Source organism: Perca fluviatilis, chromosome 23 (assembly GCF_010015445.1).
Source record: "Perca fluviatilis chromosome 23, GENO_Pfluv_1.0, whole genome shotgun sequence".
Classification (NCBI taxonomy): domain Eukaryota; kingdom Metazoa; phylum Chordata; class Actinopteri; order Perciformes; family Percidae; genus Perca; species Perca fluviatilis.
In genome coordinates this window covers 23,897,929-23,923,726 of record NC_053134.1, presented here as the reverse complement: position 1 = coordinate 23,923,726, position 25,798 = coordinate 23,897,929, and the positions used below count along the sequence as shown (strand labels likewise).

General features: G+C 41.3%; 1 protein-coding gene across 1 annotated transcript; it reads right to left on the bottom strand.

The window, feature by feature from the left end:
• Positions 1 to 9,913: 9,913 nt before the first annotated feature.
• Positions 9,914 to 24,486, bottom strand: gdi2 (GDP dissociation inhibitor 2). Its single transcript, XM_039791739.1, has 10 exons — positions 24,330 to 24,486; positions 18,059 to 18,166; positions 15,930 to 16,029; positions 15,471 to 15,605; positions 14,973 to 15,171; positions 14,714 to 14,845; positions 12,894 to 12,993; positions 12,592 to 12,763; positions 11,109 to 11,308; positions 9,914 to 10,268 (listed from the first exon to the last, which is right to left on the bottom strand). The coding sequence occupies exons 1-10, from the start codon at positions 24,372 to 24,374 to the stop codon at positions 10,116 to 10,118; spliced, it is 1,344 nt and encodes a 447-aa protein (XP_039647673.1). The 5' UTR covers positions 24,375 to 24,486; the 3' UTR covers positions 9,914 to 10,115.
• Positions 24,487 to 25,798: the final 1,312 nt, after the last annotated feature.

The window sequence follows — 25,798 nt, the reverse complement described above, 5'->3', positions numbered from 1 at the left end:
TTTTCTGCTTTTTTTTCATAAATCACTTAAACAACTTGTAACCTAATCAAAACTACCAAACATTCAATCATTTTCAGGATTTTAACCCTTTAAATGCCAGTTTATGTATTTGAAGTATTTCATTTTTATTACAAAAAACACAAAAATGATTTTTTTCCATATAATGAATAATATCTAGATGGGGCTTTGGTGGTGATTAGAGGCTTGGATATGTCAAAGATAAGCAACAAAATTAATTTGATTGCATTAGTATTTTTTACATAGTTCCAGATACTCCCTTTGGACACCTTTGAGGCAAAAATGTACATGTCCAAAAAACTGTTATTAAATCATCATATATCAATATTTTTTTCTGCTTTTTTTTCATAAATCACTTAAACAACTTGTAAATTGCTCAAAACTACCAAAAATTTAATAATTTTCTGGATTTTAACCCTTTAAATGCCAGTTTTAAATCTTTGAAGTAACAATTATTTATGAAAACCCAACAAAACATTAATTATTTTCCATAAAATAAATCATGGGGAATGGGGCTTTGGTGGGGATTAGAGGCTTGGATATGTCAAAGATAAGCAACAAAACTGATTTTGATTGCATTAGTATTTTTTATGTAATTCCAGATACCTCTCTCTGGACAACCTCGGAGGCAAAAATGGCCCCATTGACTTCCATTATAACCACATGTTTTGATCTCACTGCCTTTACAGTATAAAACCATGCATTCTGTAATGTCAGCATTTCATTTGGAAGAAAACTAGTCATATTTGACATTTTACAGTATTTCACCAGATTCAACCATTTTGCCCTTGTAGGCCGATGCATGAAATTATAGTTATATTATGGAGCTGTGTGTGTGTGTGTGTGTGTGTGTGTGTGTGTGTGTGTGTGTGTGTGTGTGTGTGTGTGTGTGTGTGTGTGTGTGTGTGTGTGTGTGTGTGTGTGTGTGTATGTGTATGTGTGTGTGTGTGAGAGTTTGCGTAAACCTGTAAGCAAGCAATGATCACTTTAGGGCTGAAAAAAGGCATCTTTTGAAGGATGCATTTCATGTGTCTTTGAAAGACGTGCTTGAATAAAAACATTGTCTCCTGCATTTGCTGTAAACTGGCGCTTATCATTTCAAATGGTTTGTGGGACATGGTGGCCCTGAAGACTGGTCTCCCACTATGGACATCCCGGGACTCGGGTGGGTTTCCCTTTCGGGCGTACACACCAGCCAAGTGTGAAGTCCCATGTATGTTAAAATCTCTTGAGCATCCACATCACTCCATCCTGAGATTGAACACCTCCCGTGTAGGTTTGTCATTTCCTGAATCAGCTGGATCAAGTCAAGAGTGAAGAAAAGGTGGAAAGGGGATGCCACATCATGGATTCTTGATATGGCATATCTCGTGGGCTCTGACATCATGCCCGGTCGGTGCTTGAATGTTGCGCAGCGTCTCAGTATTAGATGGAGACCAGACTTGCCAATTCTTCACTGTCCATTCAATGTTAGGATGGACAGGATCTTCAGTGCTCTCCCTCCACTTTTAGAGAGGAAGGGTTAGAGGCACTCACAGAGTTGGAGGACACCAGTGACCATTTTGTCAGACTCCAGAAACTTGTGTCACCTTCAGAGGCGCTCCTGCGTTGGCCTGGAAGATAAAGGCTCCTTCTCTCTGCTCCAGGTCTTTCTCTTCCCTTTCGAGAGCCCAGGTGCATGAACAAACTATTTGTTGTTTTTGTTTACAACTAAAGCAGGAGACAATGTTTTTATTCAAGCACGTCTTCAAAGACACATGAAATGCATCCTTCAAAAGAAGCCCTTTTTTCACCCAGATTTACACAAACTCTCTCACACACAGACATGCATGCATGCACACACACACACACACACACACACACACACACACACACAACACACACAGACACACATACACACACACATATACACACACACAATACACACACACCACGCGCGTACTCGTACCACCCACACACACACACACACACACACACACACACACAGCTCCATAATATAACTATAATTTCATGCATCGCGGCCTACAAGGGCAAAATGGTTGAATCTGGTGAAATACTGTAAAAATGTTAAATATGACTAGTTTTCTTCCAAATGAAATGCTGACATTACAGAATGCATGGTTTTATACTGTATGGGCAGTGAGATCAAAACATGTGGTTATAATGCTCTGTGTGTCAAATGTGTAGCTATTCCTCTGCCTCCTTTAGTGATAACGATACATGTAATAAATGTAGTATATTCGCTGTTTTGGAGGCAAGGCTTAGTGAATTTGAGTCACGGCTCCGCACCATGGAATCAGAATCGTATGCTTCCGTAGCTAGCCAGCACCATGTAGTTAATGCGGGCCAACATACTGTAGCTTCTGTAGCTTCTGCTAGCTGTCCCCGGCAGACCCCGAGCAGCCGGTGAGTGGTGACTGTCGAAGGCGTAAGCGTTAGATCTAGACCAGGGAGTGCACATGATGACGTCGCGCTTAAACGGGGGGCGTCTTCGCCTCTCTAACAGTTTCTCCCTACTCAGCGATACACCCGCTGAGAAGCCAGTTCTGGTTATTGGGAGCTCTATACTGCGATATGTGAAGCCAGCGGCCCGGGCCTACAGTAGGCCTACCTACGGTCATATGTGCCCCGGGGCTGGAGGCGGCGATATAGAAACCCATCTAAAACTGCTGGCAAAAGAACCGTAAATACAGTAAGATCATACTTCAGTAGGTGGTAATGGTCGTAAATCGGAGATCACTAAAATGAATGTTGAGTCACTTTGTGCATACGCAAAGACAATGTCGGACTCAGTAGTTTTCTCTGGACCCCTGCCAAACCTGACCAATGATGAAATGTACAGCCGTACGTCATCCTTCCACCGCTGGTTGTCGGGGTGGTGCCCAGCTAATGATGTGGGCTATGTGAATAACTGGAGGGCGTTCTGGGGAAAGCCTGGTCTGATTGAGAGAGACGGCATTCATCCCACCTGGGACGGTGCCGCTCTCATATCAAAAAATCTGAACGAGTTTATCAGACATAAACCATGACAACCCAAGTTTGATATTAGTAATCAGAGGTGCAGTGCTGGGCCCTCTGTGCTTCCGTTGGAGCAGTCGCCCACTCATGGTCTAATAAGCACGGTGTCTGTCCCCCGGCTCAGATCGGTTAAATCAAAGGTAAACAAAAGATGCGCTATACTTAACAACCTAATTGGAATTAAAACTACTGCAATAGAACAAAATAGGAAAATTAGATGTGGACTATTAAATATTAGATCTCTGTCTTCTAAAGCAGTACTGGTAAAAACGAGTTGATATCAGACAATAAAATTGATTTATTTTGTCTTACTGAAACCTGGCTGGGCCATGAAGACTATGTTAGTCTAAATGAAGCCACTCCTCCCAGCCATATTAATACTCAAATTCCTAGAGGCTCAGGCCGAGGGGGGAGTTGCAGCCATCTTTGATGCAAGCCTGCTAATTACTCCTAAACCTAAATTACATTATAACTCATTTGAAAGTCTTGTTCTTAATCTTCAACATCCAAAATGGAAAACATTACAGCCAATTATATTCGTTGTTATTTACAGGGCTCCAGGTCCGTATTCTGAATTTTTATCTGAATTCTCAGAGTTTTTATCATGTTTAGTCCTTAAATCAGACCAAGTACTTCTTGTAGGTGATTTTAATATCCATGTGGACGTTGACAATGACAGCCTTAGTACTGCTTTCAACTCATTACTGGATTCAATCGGTTTCAGTCAGAGTGTGCACAAGGCGCCACTGTTTTAACCACACCCTCGACCTTGTGCTGGCATATGGTATTGAAATTGAGGATTTAATAATATTTTCGCAGAATTCGGTATTATCAGATCATTCTTTAATCACTTTCGAATTCTTACTACCTGATTATATTAAATTAGATAAAAGCTCCTACACCAGATGCTTATCTGACAGTGCTATAGCTAAATTTAAAGAAGATATTCCAACAGCATTCGACTCTATGTCTCTAACATAACAGAGGACCTGTATGTTAACCTCAGTCCCTCTCAAATTGATGCATTTGTAAGACGAGTGTTACGACATGCCTGGGCGACGATTAGACTCCGTCGACTCCCTGAAAAAAAGATGATGAAGCAAAGGAAACTAGCACCTTGGTATAACTCCCAAACTCGCAAATTAAAACAAATCCTGCGAAACCTCGAGATGTAAGTGGCGTTCCACCAAGGTGGAAGAATCTCGTTTGGATTGGCAAGAAAGTCTCAAAACCTATAGGAAGGCCCTAAGAAAGGCCAGATCAGACTATTACTCATCACTAATAGAAGAAAACAAGAACAACCCAAGGTTTCTTTTCAGCACTGTCGCCAGGCTGACAGATAGCCACAGCTCTACTGAGCCATCTATTCCTCTAGCTATGAGTAGTGATGACTTCATGAGCTTCTTCAATGATAAAATTACAACAATTAGAGATAAAATTCATCACATTTTACACTCAACTTCTAACGGTTCACCTTTAAACGGAAGATTCGTTAGAAATAAAGACTAGTCTCGACATATACTTAGACTGCTTTTATCCTATAGATCTTCAACAATTAATGTTAAAGATATCCTCAGCTAAGCCATCTACCTGTCTCTTGGACCCCATCCAACCAGACTACTCAAAGAAGCATTACCTGTGGTTAACACCTCATTACTAGATATGATCAATATGTCTCTATTAACAGGTTATGTACCACAGTCATTTAAAGTAGCTGTGATAAAACCTCTTCTGAAAAAACCCACCCTGGATCCTGAGGTCTTAGCAAACTATAGACCTATATCTAACCTTCCTTTTCTATCCAAGATCCTTGAGAAGGTGGTTGCTAATCAGTTATGCGATTTTCTACATAGCAACAGTTTATTTGATGACTTTCAATCAGGATTTAGAAAGAATCATAGCACAGAGACGGCACTGGTGAAAATTACTAACGACCTTTTAACTGCTGCAGACAAAGGTCTTGTCTCCATTCTTGTTTTACTAGATCTTAGTGCTGCATTTGACACAATTGACCATTCAATCCTGTTACAGAGATTGGAACACTTGGTTGGCATTAAAGGAATTGCTCTGAGTTGGTTTAGGTCCTATTTCTCTGATCGATCTCAATTTGTGAATGTTAATGATAAATCCTCCAAGAATGCGCTAAAGTTAGCCATGGGGTTCCTCAAGGCTCAGTGCTTGGACCAATTCTATTCTCCTTATATATGCTTCCTCTAGGCAATATTATTAGAAAACACTCAATTAACTTTCACTGTTATGCGGATGACACCCAATTATACTTGTCAATCAAACCAGACGAAACCAGTCAGCTAGCAAAATTTCAAGAGTGCATTAAGGATATAAAATCCTGGATGACCTATAATTTTCTGATGTTAAACCCTAACAAAACTGAAGTTATTGTGCTGGGCCCTAAACACCTCCGAACTTCATTATCTAGAGATATAGCTACTCTGGATGGTGTTGCCCCGGCCTCCAGCACCACTGTTAGAAATTTAGGAGTTATCTTTGATCAGGATATATCCTTTAATGCCAATCTAAAACAAACCTCAAGAACAGCCTTTTTTCATCTTCGTAACATTGCCAAAATTAGGAATATCCTGTCTCAAAACGACGCTGAAAAACTAGTCCATGCATTTGTTACTTCCAGGCTGGACTATTGTAATTCCCTACTGTCAGGTTGCTCAAATAAGTCTCTTAAGACTCTCCAGCTGATCCAGAATGCTGCAGCGTGTTCTCACAAGAACTAAGAAAAGAGATCATATTTCTCCTGTATTAGCTTCTCTGCATTGGCTTCCTGTTGAATCCAGGATTGAGTTTAAAGTCCTTCTCTTGACCTACAAAGCTCTAAATGGTCTAGCACCATCATATCTAGAAGAGCTCCTAATACCCTATTGTCCCACTAGAACACTGCGCTCCCAGAATGCAGAGTTACTGGTGGTACCTAGAGTCTCTAAAAGTAGAATGGGAGCTAGAGCCTTCAGTTATCAGGCTCCTCTCCTATGGAACCAGCTCCGATCTGGGTTCGGGGGCAGAAACTGTCACCTCATTCAAGAATGAACTTAAAACTCTCTCCTATTTGATAAAGCTTATAGTTAGGGAGTGAGGAGTTGCAGTGTTCACCTAACTGGCCCAACTGCTTCTCTTCATAATTGTTAGATTAATAATACATAACAAAGTAGAGGGAGGCAGGCCAGCCAAGCCAGATCCGGCAGGGGAGAGTTCTAAGCCCGAAAAAGCTACCTCTCCTTATGACCTGTCTCTCTTAGTTACCTGTTATAGTTACGCTGTTATAGTCCTAGACTGCGGGGGACTTCCTTCCTTTGACACACTGAGCTGCTCTCTCCTCTCCCTTTCTATTACTGTTTCTATTACTGTTACTATTACTATTACTATTTGTGTGCAGCCCGTCCCAGAAATGCTTGTTACTAATCCTAGCTTCTGGGGAGTTTACTCCCGGAGTCCTTATGCTTTTTTTCCCCAGCGTATTTCCTTGGAGAACGTTGGCACCAAGACCCTGGTTGCAGCTGTCGCCGTGGTCCTGCTGCATTCCCTGCTGAGCTCAGCGATGCCCTGCAATGTCATGCTGCGTCCTGCTGAACCCTGCAGCTTCCCGCTACATCCAGTCACTGTTCCATTATTAATGTGACTACTACGCCACTGTTCATCACACCCCCCAACCGGCTCGTCCGACACCGCCTACCAAGAGCCTGGGTCTGGCCGAGGTTTCTTCCCAAGAGGGAGTTTTTCCTCGCCACTGTCGCTACTGCTTGCTCTTGAGGGAATTACTGGAATTGTTGGAATTGTTGGGGCTTTGTAAATTATAGAGTGTGGTCTAGACCTACTCTATCTGTAAAGTGTCTCGAGATAACTTATGTTATGATTTGATACTATAAATAAAATTGAATTGAATTGAATTAATGGAAGTCAATGGGGCCATTTTGGCCTCGAAGGTGTCCAGAGGGATTATCTGGAATTACATAAAAAATACTAATGCAATCAAATCAGTTTTGTTGCTTATCTTTGACATATCCAAGCCTCTAATCACCACCAAAGCCCCATCTACATATTATTCATTATATGGGAAAAAAATCATTTTTTGTGTTTTTTTTTATAAAAAATGACATACTTCAAATACATAAACTGGCATTTAAAGGGTTAAAATCCTGAAAATGATTGAATGTTTGGTGGTTTTGATTAGGTAAGAAGTTGTTTAAGTGATTCATGAAAAAAAAGCAGAAAAAAATATTGATATATGATGATTTAATAACAGTTTTTGTGTGCATGGACATTTTTGCCTCGAAGGTGTCCAGAGGGTACAAAATGAATCATTTAAGTATAAAAGACATGTAAGAGTAAAAAACACTGGATTTAAAAAATTTGACTGAAAAGAAGGATTCCTACAAAATTTCATGCCATAAGAAGTAACACAGCAAAAATGATCACGAAATGAAAAAAAAAACTTGAGAAAAATGTACAAAAATGACCGAAGAGGGCATGAGGGTTAAGACATCTATTATATTCAGCGGTGAAAAGTAACTAAGTCCCTTAATTAAGTACTGTACTTAAATTTGAGGAATTGTTACTTTGCTTTACTATTTCTGCTATGTTCTGCTACTTTATACTTCTACTTCACTAACGTTACATCTCAGAGGGAAATACTGCATATTTTACTCCAAAACATTTTTCTGACAACTTTACTATATTGCAGATTCAGATTAACAGTACAAAAATGTAATCGATAAATAGGCTACATATCAATAAGGATTTTTGGTCCCAAGGGGGAATTTACGAGCTATCCAGCCCTATGTTAAGTAATATATAAAAGTGTAAACACATTTAAATTAGCTCTACCTTTACCAGCTGCAACATTAAAGTATTAACTTTTGATACTAAGTATATTTTAATGCAAATACTTCTGTACTTTTGCTTAAGTCACACTTTCAATGCAGGACTTTTACTTAGTATTTCTACAGTGTGGTATTACTACTTTTACTGCTTAAACAAAACATCTGAGTACTTCATCCACCACAGATTATATTTCATAATCCAATTGGTGTAACTTTAATATTTTATCCGCTACTATTAAAATAGAAACCATATTAAAGGTGTAGCTGATACCCACCGGACGTTCTCAGGACATCAATCAATCTTTGGGACTTTCATAATAAAGTACAGGGTGGTGAGGTTTCACATATCGTCCCCTTCCTAAACTAACAGGTTTTTCAGAGAACACAAAAAACTGAATATATATTTATTAATAATTTCACTCAAAACTGTTGACATTTGACATACTCATAACAATGTCTGTCAATTAACTAAAACGTCTTAAGTCCCACTCTTGACATTGGTCATTATACTAAAAGGTGTAGAATCACATGACCTGTTCAACTGAGGATGTAGGCAATTTTACCAGAGGTAGCCAGCACCATGAGGAGATGATTTAGGCAAGAAAATCATTTTTGTCAAAAAAATGAGTGTGGCCATTATTTTTAGTAAGAGGATATGATAATATGAAACGTTAAGTCCTTTCAGGTGTTGTCCACGGTGCTGTTCCTTAATCAAAAACCACATACCACAGACTAGCTTTCTAACTGGCTATAATCAGCACCATTTTTCATTTTGAAGTTCACCTTTCTTTTTGGTTCATGGCAGAAATCTCAAATTCCAAATGAAATGCTGCCATTTGTGTTAGGAATACTAAACTCAAAACCCAAACATAGATCTAACTATAACAGTTCAAACTGCATGCAACCCTCACTTAAGGAACATCATGATGCAACTATTCTGAAGGTGCAGATGGCTAGGGTTGTATAACATAACCTGAAATCATTACAACTGTCAATAAATAACCAATTATTTGACATAGGTCAGTCTAAAGTGCAGTATAAAGCTGCAGTGAGCAGCAGAAATCTAGAGAGGTATTTCACTTATGTTGGGACGCGTTCACTGTTCACTCCACCTCCTGAAATGTAAGAAAAAGAAATTGATCAAACGACTTTCGGTTTTTGACAAAGATTTTTTACTTTGCAGTACAGAAATCATTAGAGCCCAAGATGGGTTTGTTTTCTTTTTAAAGTTGTTCCAAGACAAAATATATCACAGGGCTCTCATCAATTCAATACTGCTGCAGTACACATTTGGTCCTTCTTAAGCAATTACAGTCAACCAACCCTTCCCATTAATCTGCTGTTAATGCTCGGGTCTTCCATCACTTTGCATGATACAGGAACTAAAATATCTCTTCTGCCTTATAGTAACTCAAGCCGTTGAGAGCGGGTTTGCGTAGTTTATGCTGGACTACAGTCGCCCTTGTGGCTTGGCTTGTCACGTGCATCTGGCTGTGCTGGAGAATAGACAGGAAGAGAGGGTTAAAAAGGACACCAAAAAGATTGAGCCCACGCACCCCTTAACCACTTTAATGGCTGACGATATAAACTGATGGCTGGGGTGCCCCCTTGCACGGCTGTCTGCTGTTGATGGGCCTGAATGCGGCCGCCCCTACCCTGAGAGGAACACCCCGTCACACATGATTTAAATTCAGACGCACAAAGCCAAGCCACGTCTCACTCGCTCTCACACCCTGACATGAAAAAAATACTTTGCAGAGACCAATAACTGATGTATAGATATTATTTATCTTCAAAACGCCTTTTATACAATGACAGAAAAATTGCACCCCACCCCCCACCCCCTCCCCTATCACATATACCCACTCTGTAAGATGATGATTATGAATCTTCATTTGATTTGGCATCTTTGGACTATGCATCATTTTAACATGATGAAGCAGAAGAATGTAGGGTATTAATGTATATTAGGCATAACCAGTGTTTAGTGCAACATCCATCTGAATGTGATTTAAAAAAGCATAGCCCCCAAACCCTGTCCAACAATACTCTATCATATCTCCCTATATATATATATCATGGACTTCCTAAAAAGGGGCAAACCATAGACTTGGATGATCAGCCAGCCCATAGGTGTGTACATGTTTTGTGTAGGTTTTCTATTTTTTGTAAGATTTCAGTTGTCGGCAGCGTTGTTCTTTGATATCAGGAGTGTTGCGGATGCTTTCGCCTCTAGTCTGCGGCATCACCGAAGGTGTCCTGCTTCTTGCGCTCCATCTCGGCAAAGTCAAATTCCGAGCCCGTCATCCTCTTGTAGATGTCTTTGATGTCGTCACAGGTGGTCTCGAAGTGAGTGGTGGCATCATACGTACGGGAGATGAAAATCTAGGGCAAGACAGGGTCTAAGTATTAGTTCAGGACACCGAGAGAGATCGGTACAACAGTCTAGGTCAGATATAGTCTCGATTCTTAAAGGATGCCAACAAAAGATAAACTAAAATACAAAAAGTTTACATACACAGTAATTGTTCACCAATAAATAACAACCGTTTTTTTTTTTCCATTAACAGACGGAAGGAAGGAAACAGACCACAGAAGTGTTTCCTGAGCGGGACATTTTGCTGACATAACCTTCTCTGCTCACACACAAAGGCAGCAGAAAACCAAAGTGGTGCAAGGATGGCACGTTCTTACATAACATAATTTGAAATGCGTTACTGTTAACCCCCGTTCCCTGCCCCCTCTTAACACTCCCAAGTAAAGTGAATGTGGGAGACACATTCTGGCTGTCTGAGAGACGTCAGCCAAATTCTCTGTAATAAAATTTGGCTACCTAAACCATAAGGAGTTTATTTCCAAAACAACATCTAAAAGAAAACAAATATTAGCTATACATATTAGCCAGTTGTGTATATAATGTATGTTATGGCAATAAAAGAGGTGAATGAAGAAGTATCTTAACTTGTTTTCTGTGGGTGTTTTTTATGAGACTGTGGATCTTTCAGATCACTTTGAGGAGTGCCTATGGTTAGCATTTTCCCCATTTTATTGTGTCATGCGGTGTGGGACTCGCACTGGTCTGGTCTTGATAATGACTTGGTCTCGGTTTAACACTGCTGTTAACCGCGTCTCGTTATTTGTCTCAAGAAGTTTGCAACATTTCTATTAACTCAAGTGAGTGGAAACAAATGGTCGCTCAAACGGTGGGGGAAAACAAGTTCCTACCTGGCTGTCAGTGCCCATGTCAGTGGGTGCATACTGGTCACTAATACTGACAAACTTCTGCTCAATGGGCGTCAGTAGGTCCAGGGCCGGCTTGATCTCTTTCTCGGGGTCGTTTGTCTCCACTGTGGTGCTGACGATGGCAACATATTTACCTTGTGCCGCCACGTTGTGAGCAAAGGAGATCATACAAACGTAGATGTCTGGAAGCCGGGGGGAAAAAAATAAGGTTATTGTCTGGTGGTTTGCATGTGGATGAGTTCAAATATCATTATGTAATGATCGGTTGTTGTTACACCTTAAGATATCATATATCTGGGTAGAACCTGACAATATGAATCTGATAAAAAAAACAGAGATGTCCCAGTGGAATAACACCATAAGTGGATTATACACTTTAGCAGCTTCCACGTATAAGACTCTTCACTTAACGTTAAGCTTCCCTTTCCCTCTGCCTATCTGCAATCCAACATCTGTTTTCATCAGACATCTACTGAGTAATCAGCTATGATTAGGACATTATCTGTTTTATTAAATAAAAAGGAAATCTAGGGCTGCCCCCTGAAAGTCAAATCAGTCAAATCATTAGGTGGTGACCCCTCAGTCAACTCAGCCATTGTTTTGTTTTTCCCCCCCCCAATCAGTCAGGGTGAATTACAACATACATTATATTCCAGCGAGGTGAGCGCGCTGAACAGTGTTTCCCACTGGTGGTCTATAGATATGAATGTTGATGACATGGCAAAAAAGTCACACCCACAACGTGTGGTAAACAAAACAGGGTCCCTGTGCTAATGGATTTTCTGATTGCCAGATAGTTTATCTCAGGTGTTCAGCAACATTAGCACAGGTAGCTGAACCAAAGCACCACTAGCAATTTTTGTTGAGTTTTTTTGGAAGTCGTCCAATCCGCATGCCAAATGGCCTCTTCCACAGCCAATGGCAGGAGCACAGCCTGTTTTATACGTTACACTACCCTATATGTGGGCGCCTGGGTAGATCACCTGGTAGAGCAGGCGCCCACATATAGAGGTTTACTCCTCGACGCAGCGGCCGCAGATTTGACTCCGACCTGCGGCCCTTTGCTGCATGTCACCCCCCCCTCTCTCTCCTGTCTTCAGCTGTCCCAAAAATAATCAAAAGAAAAAAAAAAAAAACACTACCGTACGTGTTATTTACGTTACGTACCCTACTCTGCCTCTGATTGGCTAGTAGTCGTTGCCTTCTTCATATAATGCGGCGTAAAGGAAAAAAATAACTGCCTGAGCAAGCTCACTAAATGATGGCAGGCTTAATGCTGATATGGCAAACTGATTAACAAGAACATTTTAAAATGGCACTTCATTTGAAAAAAAAAAAGGTTGACGAACCCCTGGTCTGTATGAAAAGAAAAAGAAAAAAAAGGAACAAATAAATCTTTGTATTGAACACATTTTTTTTTTTTTAAATAAAGAAAGACATCAGCTCATTTCCTGTGTGCGCTCACCATGTTTCCTGTTGACCTGATTCTGGGGGATGATGATCTGGCACGAGTTGACGTCGCCAGTGTTGCCTATCGGGTGACTCAAGATGCAGATGACTCTGATCACCTGACCCACTTTGGTGACGCGGTCCATGGCGTAGCTGGGGTCGCAGATCAGCTGCTTGCACCTGGCGATCTGTTGTTGAGCAAACAGCCAAAAGGTAAGTGGTCAAGGGATAGGTTTCATTCCTGGAGAAGATGCCCATGTTTAACACAGGAATCCAACACATTTGAGCGCAAAAAAAAAAGAAAGAAAAAACGCTCACCTCTCCCTCAGACTTGACTCCCACCACCTTCCCATTCTCTACCACGATCTCGTCTATGGGCTTGTTCAACATATACGTCCCCCCGTAGATAGCACTCAGCCTGGAATGGAAACACAATGGGACATGTTACTTGCCATTATCCAGAGATATGAGCTGAATGAATGGTCGTGAGCTACAAGAAGTTATACAATATTTATGACTTGACATAAGACTTTGTTTAACATTGGCTCTGATAGTTGACCGGGACCTTTATCCCCTCTAGTTGCGACTTGCGGCAAAACCCGGGAAACAGTGTGGTCAGAGTGATTGAAAATCATACCATGTCAAAGAATTATCCTCAGTAACCGTAATGCATAATTGTTTCTGCCACACAACTTTTGTTTTTATAATTACATTCCACTTTGCAACACAGTAATCCAGTAGAGACCCAATTTATTAATATATTTCAAATCGATCCAGCTTACTACAATGTGCTACAGTGACAAGTGGCTCACGCTAGTGCTTGGTGTGTAACCGTACCGTAACTTTATATTGCTACAACAACGTTCAACACGGTCATACAGTTATTTCTAGTATGATTGTTTTGACCACGCTTGGCTAACCCACAACTGAATTCACCACATAACATAACGTTAGCTGTGGGGAATCCAATGCTCCGGTCCGAACACAAATGCATTGGCAAGAATCTGGTGATACGATACGAATCATGATACAGGGGTTACGATTCAATATATTGTAATACTTTAAGCAATGCGAGAGCTGTCATTGTCAGTGATAGACGCTATTATTTTTAAGTATGGCCCCACGGGTACATTTATTGTAATAAAAAAATACAGAAAAGGCAATCTAACACAGCCTTCCTTAACTGACATGTCAATGAATGAAATGACAAACAGATTGAAAAAATAGAATTGTTAAATTTAAATTGAAAACTTAAGTTCCTTGTAAATATATATTCTCTCAATCTCTTAGTTCACAGTGTCTTCTATCCTAGCACATCCGGTAAGAGACTAGCAACTGTGTATTCCAACTCAAAATCAAAACATGCCATGTGTTCATGGCCAGGCAACGCAGCCTTTTGAATATCTACATTTTACATAAAAGTGGAGGCGAAATGCTCGGTCTCCATTCTCTGCTGTCACATCTTTAGATCTCTCACCAAAGTGAGGGAGCAGTACAGCGGCATGTAGCCTTTATGTCGAAGCTGACGCTTGCTAAAGTTGCCGTAAATATGCCAATAAATCAGACAATAGGGCTAAGGGTAAGGCTAAAGCTTATCGGCTATCACTACAGAGCATTTTAAGGAATTTAAAATACGCTATAGGAACACTATTTACTTAATTATTAACTACACTGTATGCTGTAGCACAGTTATACACAGTGATTAGGGCTGAACGATTAACCGTTTTCAAATCGAAATCGAATGCGATCAACCAATCGTGAAGACCGCGATTAAATCGAATGTGAATTATTTAGTCAAATGTTTGATTTGACATTTTTTCCTCTTTTCATTATTTAATTTACTGTTTTATTCATAGGATACATGCTGGAATAATGTTACATATCACAGATTGTTAACAGAAATGTCCTATTTTCAGTGGATCTTTCATTTATTTTGCATTACTTTATTTAACAGGATCGTAGGAAGGTGCAATACGTAGCTGAAGAAAAAAAAAAAAAAAAAAAAAAAAAAAGGAATTGCAAATCGAATCGCAATAACTGGCAGGAAAAACACAATTACATGTTTTCTCCAAATCCTTCAGCCCCAACAGTGATGTATACAAATATCACGTGCGCGTGTCACACGGTAGAGTCCCTACCTGGCAAACCCTTGTGGCAGTTCTCCCAGGCCGTACAGTGGGTAGAGGTATGGGCTCTTGCCGTATCTGGCCAGAGACTCACTGTAAAGCTTGATCCTGTTTATAGTTTCGATGCAAGGTTGATCCAGGTATCTGAGTGGAGAGAGATGGAGACCATTAGAACTCTACCAAATGAACAATGTTATCCCAATCACATGCAATAAAAAAGGTATTGGGGGAATAAAATAACATTTATCAAACAAGTAGAAAGACGACTGACTCGTCTGTGCGGTAGAGGGCGAGGGAGTGGCCGGTGAAGTCGATGACGTCCTGGCCCAGGTTATACTTTTTGAAAATGTCCCTCATAGTCGACTGCTGGGGGTCGATGCCTTCCATGGTTTTGGGGTTGCTCTCGTCAAAGTTGGAAATGAACTGAAGGAAGTTTTTGAAGCGCCGTTTCTCAAACAACCCCATGAGACCTTTAGGAGACAGACAGTTTAGACTTCAAGTGGACCCATGTCAAAAGCACCAGAGAGAGTACAAAGCAAGCTTTATAACATCAATGCTACATGCAACCAGCAGCTGACTGTTAAGGGTAAACGACATTACATCAAAACAAGGACTAAAGAGAAAGGCAAAGAACTTTTTTTTTCCCCTCCAAGGGACCTATAGAAACGAACAAATGCAGCATACTAATCAAAAACATTTCCTCCATGGTTTCAAGCTATCCACACACTTATTGTTCAGTCATTTGTCACTGCATCCTCGAATAACGTACCAGATGACAGAGCCTCGGCCTCAGTGGAGGGGACTTTATGGATTTTGCTCCCCTTGTACACAAAGCTGCCCTCTACCACTTTGAAATCCAGGTACTGAGTCACCTTTGTGATCAGCAGCATGCGCACCAGCTGACCTGGCGGAAGAAGATGCAAAAAAACAAAAGTGAGACTATTGCTTAATTCATGAAGATATTTGTTAAATATCAACATCCGTGTCATTTTAGACCCTTTGATATTTTTAGCAGCATGAATTCGGTACCCAGCCCTAACCATGACACATTCTTTGAAACAGCACTTATAACAAGCTAAAGCTAGCAGCTCTGCTGGGAAACATTAAAACAACATTAAAGAGATGTATTGCAGATTATTGGCAGACCCTTTGCAGGCACTAACGGTCAGAGGTCTAAGTCACAAGATTAAGCTGTATGTGATACACAGGTCAGTGATCTAAGTAATACCGTTGGCCATAAGGAATTTAGGGATGAGATCCACGTTCCAATCCCGGCCTTTTCCCATCGACTCAAGAGGTTTGCCCGGAATGCTGAAGCGCTTGTAGAGCTGTAGGGAGACACAGAACCAGACTTGACTCATAAGCTACAGCCAATAACTTACAATTACACCAGAGGTGCATTTCAGAAAGCAAAGTAACCATTAAGGGGGAACTCAAGGGATTTTACACATGAAAGTCTGTTTACAGGGCTTGGGGAGCAGTACTGCAAAAGTATCTCTGGTTCGGCTGCATCTACATTAATCCTTTTTATGTGTGACTGTACATCTTGAGTCCGACAATGGTATAAAAGTACAATGCTAAATTGGTAGAGTACTCTTAACACTGGGCTTACTGCGGTAATCAGCCCTGTTTTCAAGACAGACTTTTTTCACAAAAAGATCTACATGGTCTTTTAGAACATGGTTGAATAAAGTGTCCAGCATGTTAAACAAGACCAGGTTGACGCCTAGTATGTGGCTGGACCGTGTGTTGTCTTAATGGAATATGTTACAGCCCCCATATCACTGTCACCCCATCACCATTCTGAACAACACTGTGTCTGCTGTGGAATCTTTCAGGTTTCTCTCAGCACCTGAAGTGCATGTCCCAACATAGACACCATCAGGTAAAAGGCCCAGCAGAGGATGCACTTCCTGCGCCAGCTCAGAAAGTTCAACCTGCCTTAAGCATGATTTATGGTTCTGCGGAGGCTCCACGCAGAGCTTTCGCCGTAGTGGCCTGAAGTCTCTCTTTAAGAGAATAGCAGGGCCGGCACGTGTGTGTGCGTGGGGCACGTGTGGCAGAGCGAGGAAGAGAGCGACTGTGATTAGGTTCAGAGTGAGTTTTAACTCTAGAGTCATAGTGAGAGAAACAAAGTGTCTCCCCTGTGTTTTCTGACCACGGTCTGTAGCATAAAAAGTTAACCCTCTCCTTGATTTCATGGAGTTTATAGACAGACAGACACACTCATCCAGAGTCAGGAAACGGGCAGGAAGCATCACTACTGTTCGATCACACCCTGGACACAACCTGTTTCAGCTTCTCCGCTACAGAACACTGTTTGCCAAAACAAGCAGACACTTACTTGGCCGTGATTCTGTTTGGTTTGTGACGTTGAACATATTGTTTAAGGGTGGATACCTTCCTAGGTTGGGACGAGAACCTGGTCATCATAGCGGGAGGGGTAACGATAAAGTAGAAGTAGTACAAAACATCTATAAAGAGTAGGGGTCGGGGTAAAGTCGATTGTAGATGGATTGCGATTCTCTCTTGAAAGACTGTGGCTCAATGCAGAAAAGTCAATAATTGGAACTTTGTTGCCATGTTTGCGGTTGTAACCGTTTGGAGCGGAAAGAAAAAAAAAAGAAAAGAAAAAAAAAGCATCCTACAGCTAGAAGTTGACACGGATTAAACTTTTAGAGAAACGCAACCCGACGTCACGCTGCAGTGGCCAATCATGTAATCAGCGATCAGACTTGTCAATCAGTTTTAAGGGCGTGGTGAGAATCCCGTACAGTAAACAGGAAACATCTTTTAAAACAATATGAGGTTAAAAAACACGAGCAGTGAACTGCCCAGGAGTTTGTGTAACAGCTGAATGTTTCCTGCAACAACAAAACACAAATCAGTCGCCAATCTCTTTTCTTTCCCTCTTTCTCCATGATACAAAGCTGCCTTCAAGGGCATTTGGAAATGTCAGGATCATTAAAACGGTAAACAATAATAGTAAAATAGGAAGTCTACTTGTGCTACGTTGGGGGGCTAAAGAAACAACAGGATGTCACACAAATGGGCCATTTAAGTGACTCTTCCATTGCCACACAACCCTGCGGCGAATCACCAGAGCGCCTGAGGCTATTGTGAATGCTGAGTTAGAAAAGGAACCCCCTCCGTCTGAACAACTAACTTTTTACCCGTTTCAGACCCTCTGTTTCTCTAGCTGTTAATTTCCTCAGTTACCGGTTCCCATATATCAACTTGTTTATATATCGCAATTGCAGAGTCTGCAGTTCTTGCTTCCTCATGCCTTACATTTCAAGCCAATGTGACCTCCCCAGTGTCACAAAGTGAAGCCATCAGGGTCAGAGATTAACTTACATCTTCAAGAGGCGTGATGGAGGCACTCTCGGCTCCGTAGTAGGAGTTGCGGTCCATGTGCAGAACCTTCTTCCCCTTCACCGACATGATGCCTGATAAAATGCATTCCTGTTGGGAGAAAACAAAACGGAAGAGAAATTAAACCAAGACCAATAGGGTGATGGGAAAATCCACAGACAGGGCTGGGTACCAAACATTAATACTTTTATGGCACCGAAAAAAACTCCAATCCTATGAGTATCGAAAAATTATTTCTTTCGGTGCCAAATTTCGGTTCCAAAAGCGTCCGAGCGTGTAAGCGCAAGCTTATCTGTCCTCTCCGCATATTCTCTCACACTCACACACACACACACACACACACACACACACACACAAAAACACACTAAACTGTCTACAGTTTTGTTGAAGTCATAGAGTGTCCCGGTTGGTTTCAAGTGTAGTTACAGTTTTGTTAAATTTCACACAGACAGTGTTTGCTGCGATGTGATATTAATGGCGAGCCGAAAGCGGTTGCAGTGCTGTTGACGTTACACTTCCTCTTACTAGACAAGCAGGCACAACGGTGGTTTCTCTGCCCTGATGACTGACTGAGGCTGAGCTTGCAAGGTAAGGCACTTTTAATGTTACTCTGAGTGAGCAGTTTTACCAGAATCTTTTTCATTTAGATAACTGTTTTGATTCACAATTAAGGTGGAAAATAAAAGCTTTGTGATTAATGTATTTTTGTTGATGTTGAAATGGATTTTAAAACATATGGTATCGAAAAAAGTATCGTTAGGAACTGGCATCGAAACTGAGGTATCGAAATTGGCACCGGATCGAAAGATTAGGAACAATACCCAGCCCTAGACATGGCACATCCTAATGATACTGGTTATAATGATACAAGATTGATGCTGTTTGTTTAGTTGTTGGAAATATTCCTTTAGTTAGGAGTGTCCCCGTAGCCTATTATTTAAGGCATACCACATAACGGTTTTTTTTGGACAATGCACATTAATCAACATTTCTGTAAATGCACCAGTGTTAGCCAGATGGCTCATTTTTAACTGTAGTCCTAGTTACCTAGCATGCATGTCTTTATGGAGGGAGGAAACCGTAGCACCTGGAGGAAACGCACGCAAACACGGGGAGAACATGCAAACTCCACACAGAAAGGCCCAGACCGGACATCCAGCTCTGCATTGCCAACTTGCTGTGAGGCACAAGTGCTAACCACTGAGCCACCAACATCCCCGGTTCGATTCCAGTCACTCCATCCTTTCCTGTCTCTCTACAGGTCTACTGTCAACTAAGGCAAAAATGGACTCCTAGTTGAAGGGATTAACAACAGCTCTACTGTAGATAGCTACACCACAGGTTCCAACTGATTGTTCGACATTTCAAATACTAGACTGATGTACGTGGTTGAGCTGTTTAGGCTCCATTTATATTTCCTGCATAAACGGTGTTTACATTCTTTTAATCACTAGGAGTGACAAATGTACAACTATAAATCCTGCTCTAGCGCATTTTAGGTTGCTTTAACATCAGTTCAGTGAAGTTCCCCTCGGGGTCACAATCCATATAAATAGTTTTTCCGTGAGTAAATGTTAAAGATTTGGATTAGGCTTTGGATATGAACAATTTGCAAGTTTAACAGAACCACGATTAGGACCATACATCGGTGTATCCAAGAATTCGGTTCCGACAAACCCAATACCGACAATAATGTCTGACATGCTTCAGTGGAGCTGGGATGATGATTATAGCTTTCACATGGCTTTAAGTCTCAGAGCCTTGGTTATGACGAGGCAAAATGTGCATGTTTGCCAGCGCCTGGAATTCACACAGCCCAAAGGCCATAATGCGATTACTGCGTGCATCATGTGAGTGTATGGACTTTACTTTAAAACAAGTTTTACTACCAAGGACAGCTTTCTTACATGACAAAAAATAAACATGGATCATAACTTTCACTGAGTGATGTCAGCTTCACTCCAGAGTGTGGCCTGCAATGACACAGGAAGCGTCAGAGTTCATACCATTTTTTTCTTTTAAATAAATGAGTATGACTCTTCAGAGGCTAAAATATGCTCTACACTTTATTACATTATGGTTAATGAAGGCGCACTCACACAACCTGTATGCTGTTCCAATAAAGACAGTCCTGACATGTGATTGCAGTCAACGTACAGTACAACTTTCCTTTTAAACCAAACTTGGGATCATCAAATCCATCAACCAAAGCTGTAATTTCCACATTCTACATAATATCACGTCACATCCCCCTCAGTCTCACGTGGGAGTGGCTGCTGAGTTAAGTGCGACACCTAGTCGGAAAAATTGGCTATACCGGTCCAGTCTGATCAACCCGGTTTGAACATTTTCACACTGGCCCAAGCCTAGCGTAATGCCAGATTGAGCAAGAAATTTGTGTCAAGAAACTGCAAGAAAACAAACATCCAAGGGTGAAAAGGGTCAATGACACAAAGAAGAAAATGTCTAACTGGGGAGACGCCAAAATCTGGAACTTCTGGTCGGTAAGAGCCGACGCCAAAATTGTCAGACAAAACCTAGGAACGGTTGTTTGTGAACAAATTACGAACCGGCTACATGACCGAGGTGTAATCTGCGTCATGTCTTGTCTGCTGTAGTTCAAACCTGTGTTTATTTAAAAGGAATATTCAAGCGGCCTATTTGGCCAATTTTGACAGTCCTACATGACATGTGGTCAACCTTAACATTTAACTAACCATCAGAATACCCCCTTCATAACCCCAGTGTCATAGCTACTATCCTACATCCTGCACATCCAATATAGCTGCTGCATAGGTACTCTCCCAAAATAGCACGTGCCCCAGCGAAATCAGATCACGTCTGTAAATGTCTGGGTGTCATCTAGTAGTCTGTGATCTTGCAATGCCATTGACTTGAAGGCCATACATCCAGGTTACACATAAATCTCTGGGGAAGAAAAAGCAGTTGTGATTGGTCACTGTCACTCCTTTAAGGGTGACATGTGACTGAAGCCAACCTAGTGCTGCTTACACAGATACAGGCCTTTGACACAGAGCAGGAGGCAGCCTAATCATCACTCCCTCAGCCAGATGGTATTGGCCGTGCTGACAGAGAGGAAAACACACTGATCCAGTCCAGTCAGAAGCCAGTTTAAAGCATTGGGTCCAAAGGCAAACTATCAGTTAAATTTTTAACACATCAGACCCATCAAACGTCTGAGCGGGTGAGAGGCAGCAAAGTCCAACGCACAAGACGAGAGCTGGATGTGCCTCTGCAGTTCAAAAATACAACCACATGACAGGACAATACAAGCTTTGATTTTACAACACTGACAATTTCCAACACACGTTCACAGTCACAAGAATCTGTCGGGTCTCTTGGTTACACAGCAGATTAAAAGTTCTACATGCAAAACATGTGATGAGTTTATACAATTAGATGGGAATGAGTTGGCTTCAGAGGAAGTTTGATTTTTAAGACAATTTCTAGCAGTTTGGTCAATACAAAACAGTAATACAAATCTTTACTTTACTGTGTGATTGTTTACTCATCATTTGAGTGCCCATGGCTGAAACTTCTAAACAAGCTGACCTCCCTTATTCATTATATTGTGAGTGAGTGCAAGCATTGTGTCCATTTCCTTTAATACCATTTCCTTGTTTTGATGGGCACAAAGATAGCAGCAACTGTATACTTTCTACTGGAAAAGGCAGAAGTATTCTAGTGGTGTGAAAGGAATTAGCTATTTTAATTGATATACTTTGGTATATTTAACTTTAGGGCAGCAACTAACAAATATTTTCATGATGGCGTAGTCTACTAATTATCATCTTGATAAAGTGTTGTTTACTATTTCAGAAGTTCAATGTCTTCAAAGATATTCAGTTTACTTTCACATGTGATAAAGAAGTGCAACAAATCCTTGTGTGAAAGATGCTGGAACCCCAGAATGTTTTTTCAAGAGAACTGACTTCACGATTGATTATTAAAATATTTTTTACAGTTTTGAATGGAGATCTTTATTCCACTGCACTATTGTTAGTTTTTTCCTTTGGTAGCTTAGAAAATATTTGTCCATCACTTATATTTTCCCAACTAGCACTGTTGGTTTCCCATCAGTCATGATGTACAGAATGATGTTATCACTGCAGTCTCTGTATATTCCTCAACTTAAAAACTCCAAAACCACTGAAATACCGCCCCATTCACTTCTCTCTTTCTTCAGGCAACAAGCTGCTTACTTGGGATCACCAAGAGCATCATAATGTGAACCAGACTGCATTTAGGTACAGTTCAATATCTTGTGCCAAGCCACTCCCCTCTTGTGTCATTAGTAGTGGACAGATGGGAAACCCCATCCCCCAGTTGCTTAACCCATGAAAAAAGGTGCCATTGGTGGAAGAAAATATTCCATTTAAGAATACAAAACGAGTGCATAACTATTTTATTAGAATCGTGTGTAACCTAAGGGTTTCCCCCAGTGTATTGCAAGCCTGGTGGCCCACCGAGCCTAAAAAAGTTGCCCCCAACCAGGCCTAAGCCATCTCCAGTTAGCTTTTAGCGCTGACTTAATATAGGGCCCTATGGAATCTGTCTTATAGCTTTTTTTAAATTCTCAATTTTGCGATTCCATTCCTGATTCTGTTATCCAGAAACAGTGGGGTCTACATTGATGCTGCAGTCAGTCTGGGACTGGCCCCAGCCGGGCCCGCGACAAAAATAACACTTGCTTGTGGAGGAAACATTGAACCTGTTGCAGTAGTAGTCAAGGCAGTGCTAATGTTAGTGTGCAATATTTAGGAGAATCCGTCAGGTATACAGAAGTGAAGTCGCTCATTTGCATAAGGGAACTAGTCAGTCTAGCTCTCCATTTTACTGAATTTACAGAGTACTACCAGTCTACTTTCGGTTCCCCAGTCTTGGTGGAACCACACCCAAATGTGAGCTGAATCAACACCCGGCCCACCAAAACATAACCAACCCCCTTTCTGCAACCACTGCCTGCTCTGAGCCGAAGCAAAACACTTTGTAAGAAATACTAACCCACAGAATATTTACAAGGCTGTGTTGAGCCGCAGACAATATCATAATTAAAACCGTGTACTAGGGTTCTCTAAACTAAAAAGAGTCCAGAAACTGCTACGAATTTTCAGCCACGGAGATGACAGGAAGCTGCATATTGGTATCACGGTACTTCCATGGCATTCTTCAGCCGTGTAAAATTGACAGCAAGTCAGGAGGCCTGTCAGGAAGTATAATTATGTATATGAGGCTGTTAAGTTCATTTCTGGGTAAACAACCACTACCCATACGGGAATAGCTCATAAACCGCCACCTCACACCATCCTGTATCCGCTTTTTTAGTATGAAAGTGAAAAAGACGCAAGGAGCTCAAGTTAACTAACAATCCATTGCTAAAGTTGACAAGTTAACCTAAAGACCGACACTTAACGCAACATCGTCCACGGTAATAAAGCAAATTTTCATAAGCAGTCAGTTCGTTCTTACCCCAAATGTCTTCTTGTTTAACTCATTAAAAGTGCTGAGGCTTCGTTAACATTGCGACCACTGTTGAACATGTATACGACGGCTTATTTTTTTTCTCCCCAGCCTGTTGAATCCCCCGCACGGACAGGAGCAGGACTGAAGCGTAAGATAGCTTGAGTTAGTAGTTAAGTGAGCTAACGTTGCTTAGTGGCTGGCTTTGATATCATTATACTAGCTAGCTACGTCTGGAATAAAGTCAACAATATAATTGACGGGCACCCTGCACGACAGATAAATCGGTGAAGCTGACACGTCGTTATTCTGTCAATAGCAGGCTAATTAGTTAGCTTACTTTAGGTACGCTAACGTTAGCAGGATAATCATCCGCGTATAATCTTATCTTGACTGAGACTGGCGCCCAACCTCCAAAAAAACGGTTAACTGTACTCGGAGTTGAAAGAATAATAACCACAGCAACAGAGTGAATGTTGAACGTATCTTGTTGTACGTTAACATTTAGGTATTGTTAATCTTTCTAGACACTGGTAGCATTTGCCGATATCATAGTGCTAACAGTTAGCGTTAGCTACTTTGCTCACAGTTTCCATTAACAGGTAGTCGCTTACTCTCGGTTAGCGGCTAAGCTAGCTACTTAGCGCTAGCTCTGCTGATTAGGCCTACCCAGCTAGTTAGCTCAAAGCCGAACTGCCAAGCGCCTAACTGCGTTGGTAACAGGTTGCAAATCATTTCCATGCTGCAACCGCATCGTTTGATTATTTCTCACCGTAAGCCCGGTGCCCAGAACGATAACGTCGTATTCTTCATTCATTTTTTCAAGTCTTTTCTCCTCTGCTCCCGAATATCTGGAAAGAAGAAAATGGAGATCTGCGGGGCTGGAAATGAGAAGGGGCAGCGGTTCAGCGTCAGGCGCCTGAGGGGGCGGGGCTTCTCAGCTGTCAATCATTTGGAAGAAGAGGCGCAAAAGCCATAGAGTTGTATTTACTTTCTAAACATGACACAATTACTATTATGTTATTTATTGTTGAATAACAGTGTCCTTACATTTTGTATGTTCCCTACAGAGTTTCTTAACACCTTGCATGTTAAATAAGAGTCACTCATAAAATAAAGTTTGACCTATTTTTAAATGCCTATTTTGGCAATAACTCATCATCATCTCATATGAGTAATTCCAACAACAAACCAAGTGTTGTGATGTGTAATGCAATAGTGTCATTTCACTATTTGTGTTGCCAAAGTAGACAAAATTTATGGTCGACACACCTGTTGAGTAAACCCAGTGACATTAATAAAGTTAGCCTCTGTATTACTCGCCCAGCTCAGTCTTTATAGTATTCAACAAAGCATTTTAAAAAAAGGTGAACATCTAACCTCATTCAGGAGCTTACAACTACACCTAGTGCATGTATTTCATACATCGTTTTTATAAACAGTACTTTTATACAAAATAATACACACCAGTCAGCCAAAAAGACTATGGCTTTCTCAGAGGAGGTTGCTGTTGTTTAAAGCTTAGGTTTTGTTTTGTGTCTGACATCCCAGCAACTGTGCTGGCAAGCTAGAGATGTGAGATAATATGACAAAATCACACAAAGGCAGGTGAGCTTCAGCATGTCCAGTCAAGTCTAAACCTCACTGCACAGCACTGTCTCAACAAGATACTTGCTCACATGCAGCAGGGTGGCTGGCCTTTTGGTACAAACACCATTATGGCCTTTTTGAATTACTGTATTTTGGAAACACTTTTCAAGTTATTGCAGTCTAATCCAAGTCTTTAGCATCAAATACAGGTATGACGTAGTCTCGCATTGCCAGACCTTCCTCCACAGCGCTGCGGAGGAGGGCCTGGCTAGTCCACGCAGCATTCCCGGACGGGAGAAAAAAACGTGCTCTGGTTTTTTGGCATTTCTTTAAACCAATCACAATCGTCTTGGGCATCGCCGGACGGAGCCACGGTGCCTCTGCAAAACAGCCTCCGGAAGGAACTTGTTTTGGTGGAACGTGTACATAAAAAGTAGTCAAAAGTAGTTTTAGTCGTGCAACAGAAAACTCAGACTGGACAGATAGTCTAGCTAGCTGTCTGGATTTACCCTGCAGAGATCTGAGGAGCAGTTAACCATAGTCCTCACAAATCCACCGGAGGTTAGAATACCAACACAAAGAAAGAGGAAGGTGACGGACATCCGGCGAAATTTCCGGCAGCACCTGAACAATCTCGGAAGTGAAACGTCG

Bases quoted from the DNA above. Each gene is read 5' to 3' on its own strand.
- gdi2 (XM_039791739.1), bottom strand. From the start codon at position 24,374: ATGAATGAAGAATACGACGTTATCGTTCTGGGCACCGGGCTTACG. The intron at 18,167-24,329 runs GTGAGAAATAAT...TTCTCCCAACAG, and splicing joins TTCTGGGCACCGGGCTTACG to GAATGCATTTTATCAGGCAT. The intron at 14,846-14,972 runs GTCAGTCGTCTT...CTCTCCACTCAG, and splicing joins GCCCTCTACCGCACAGACGA to ATACCTGGATCAACCTTGCA.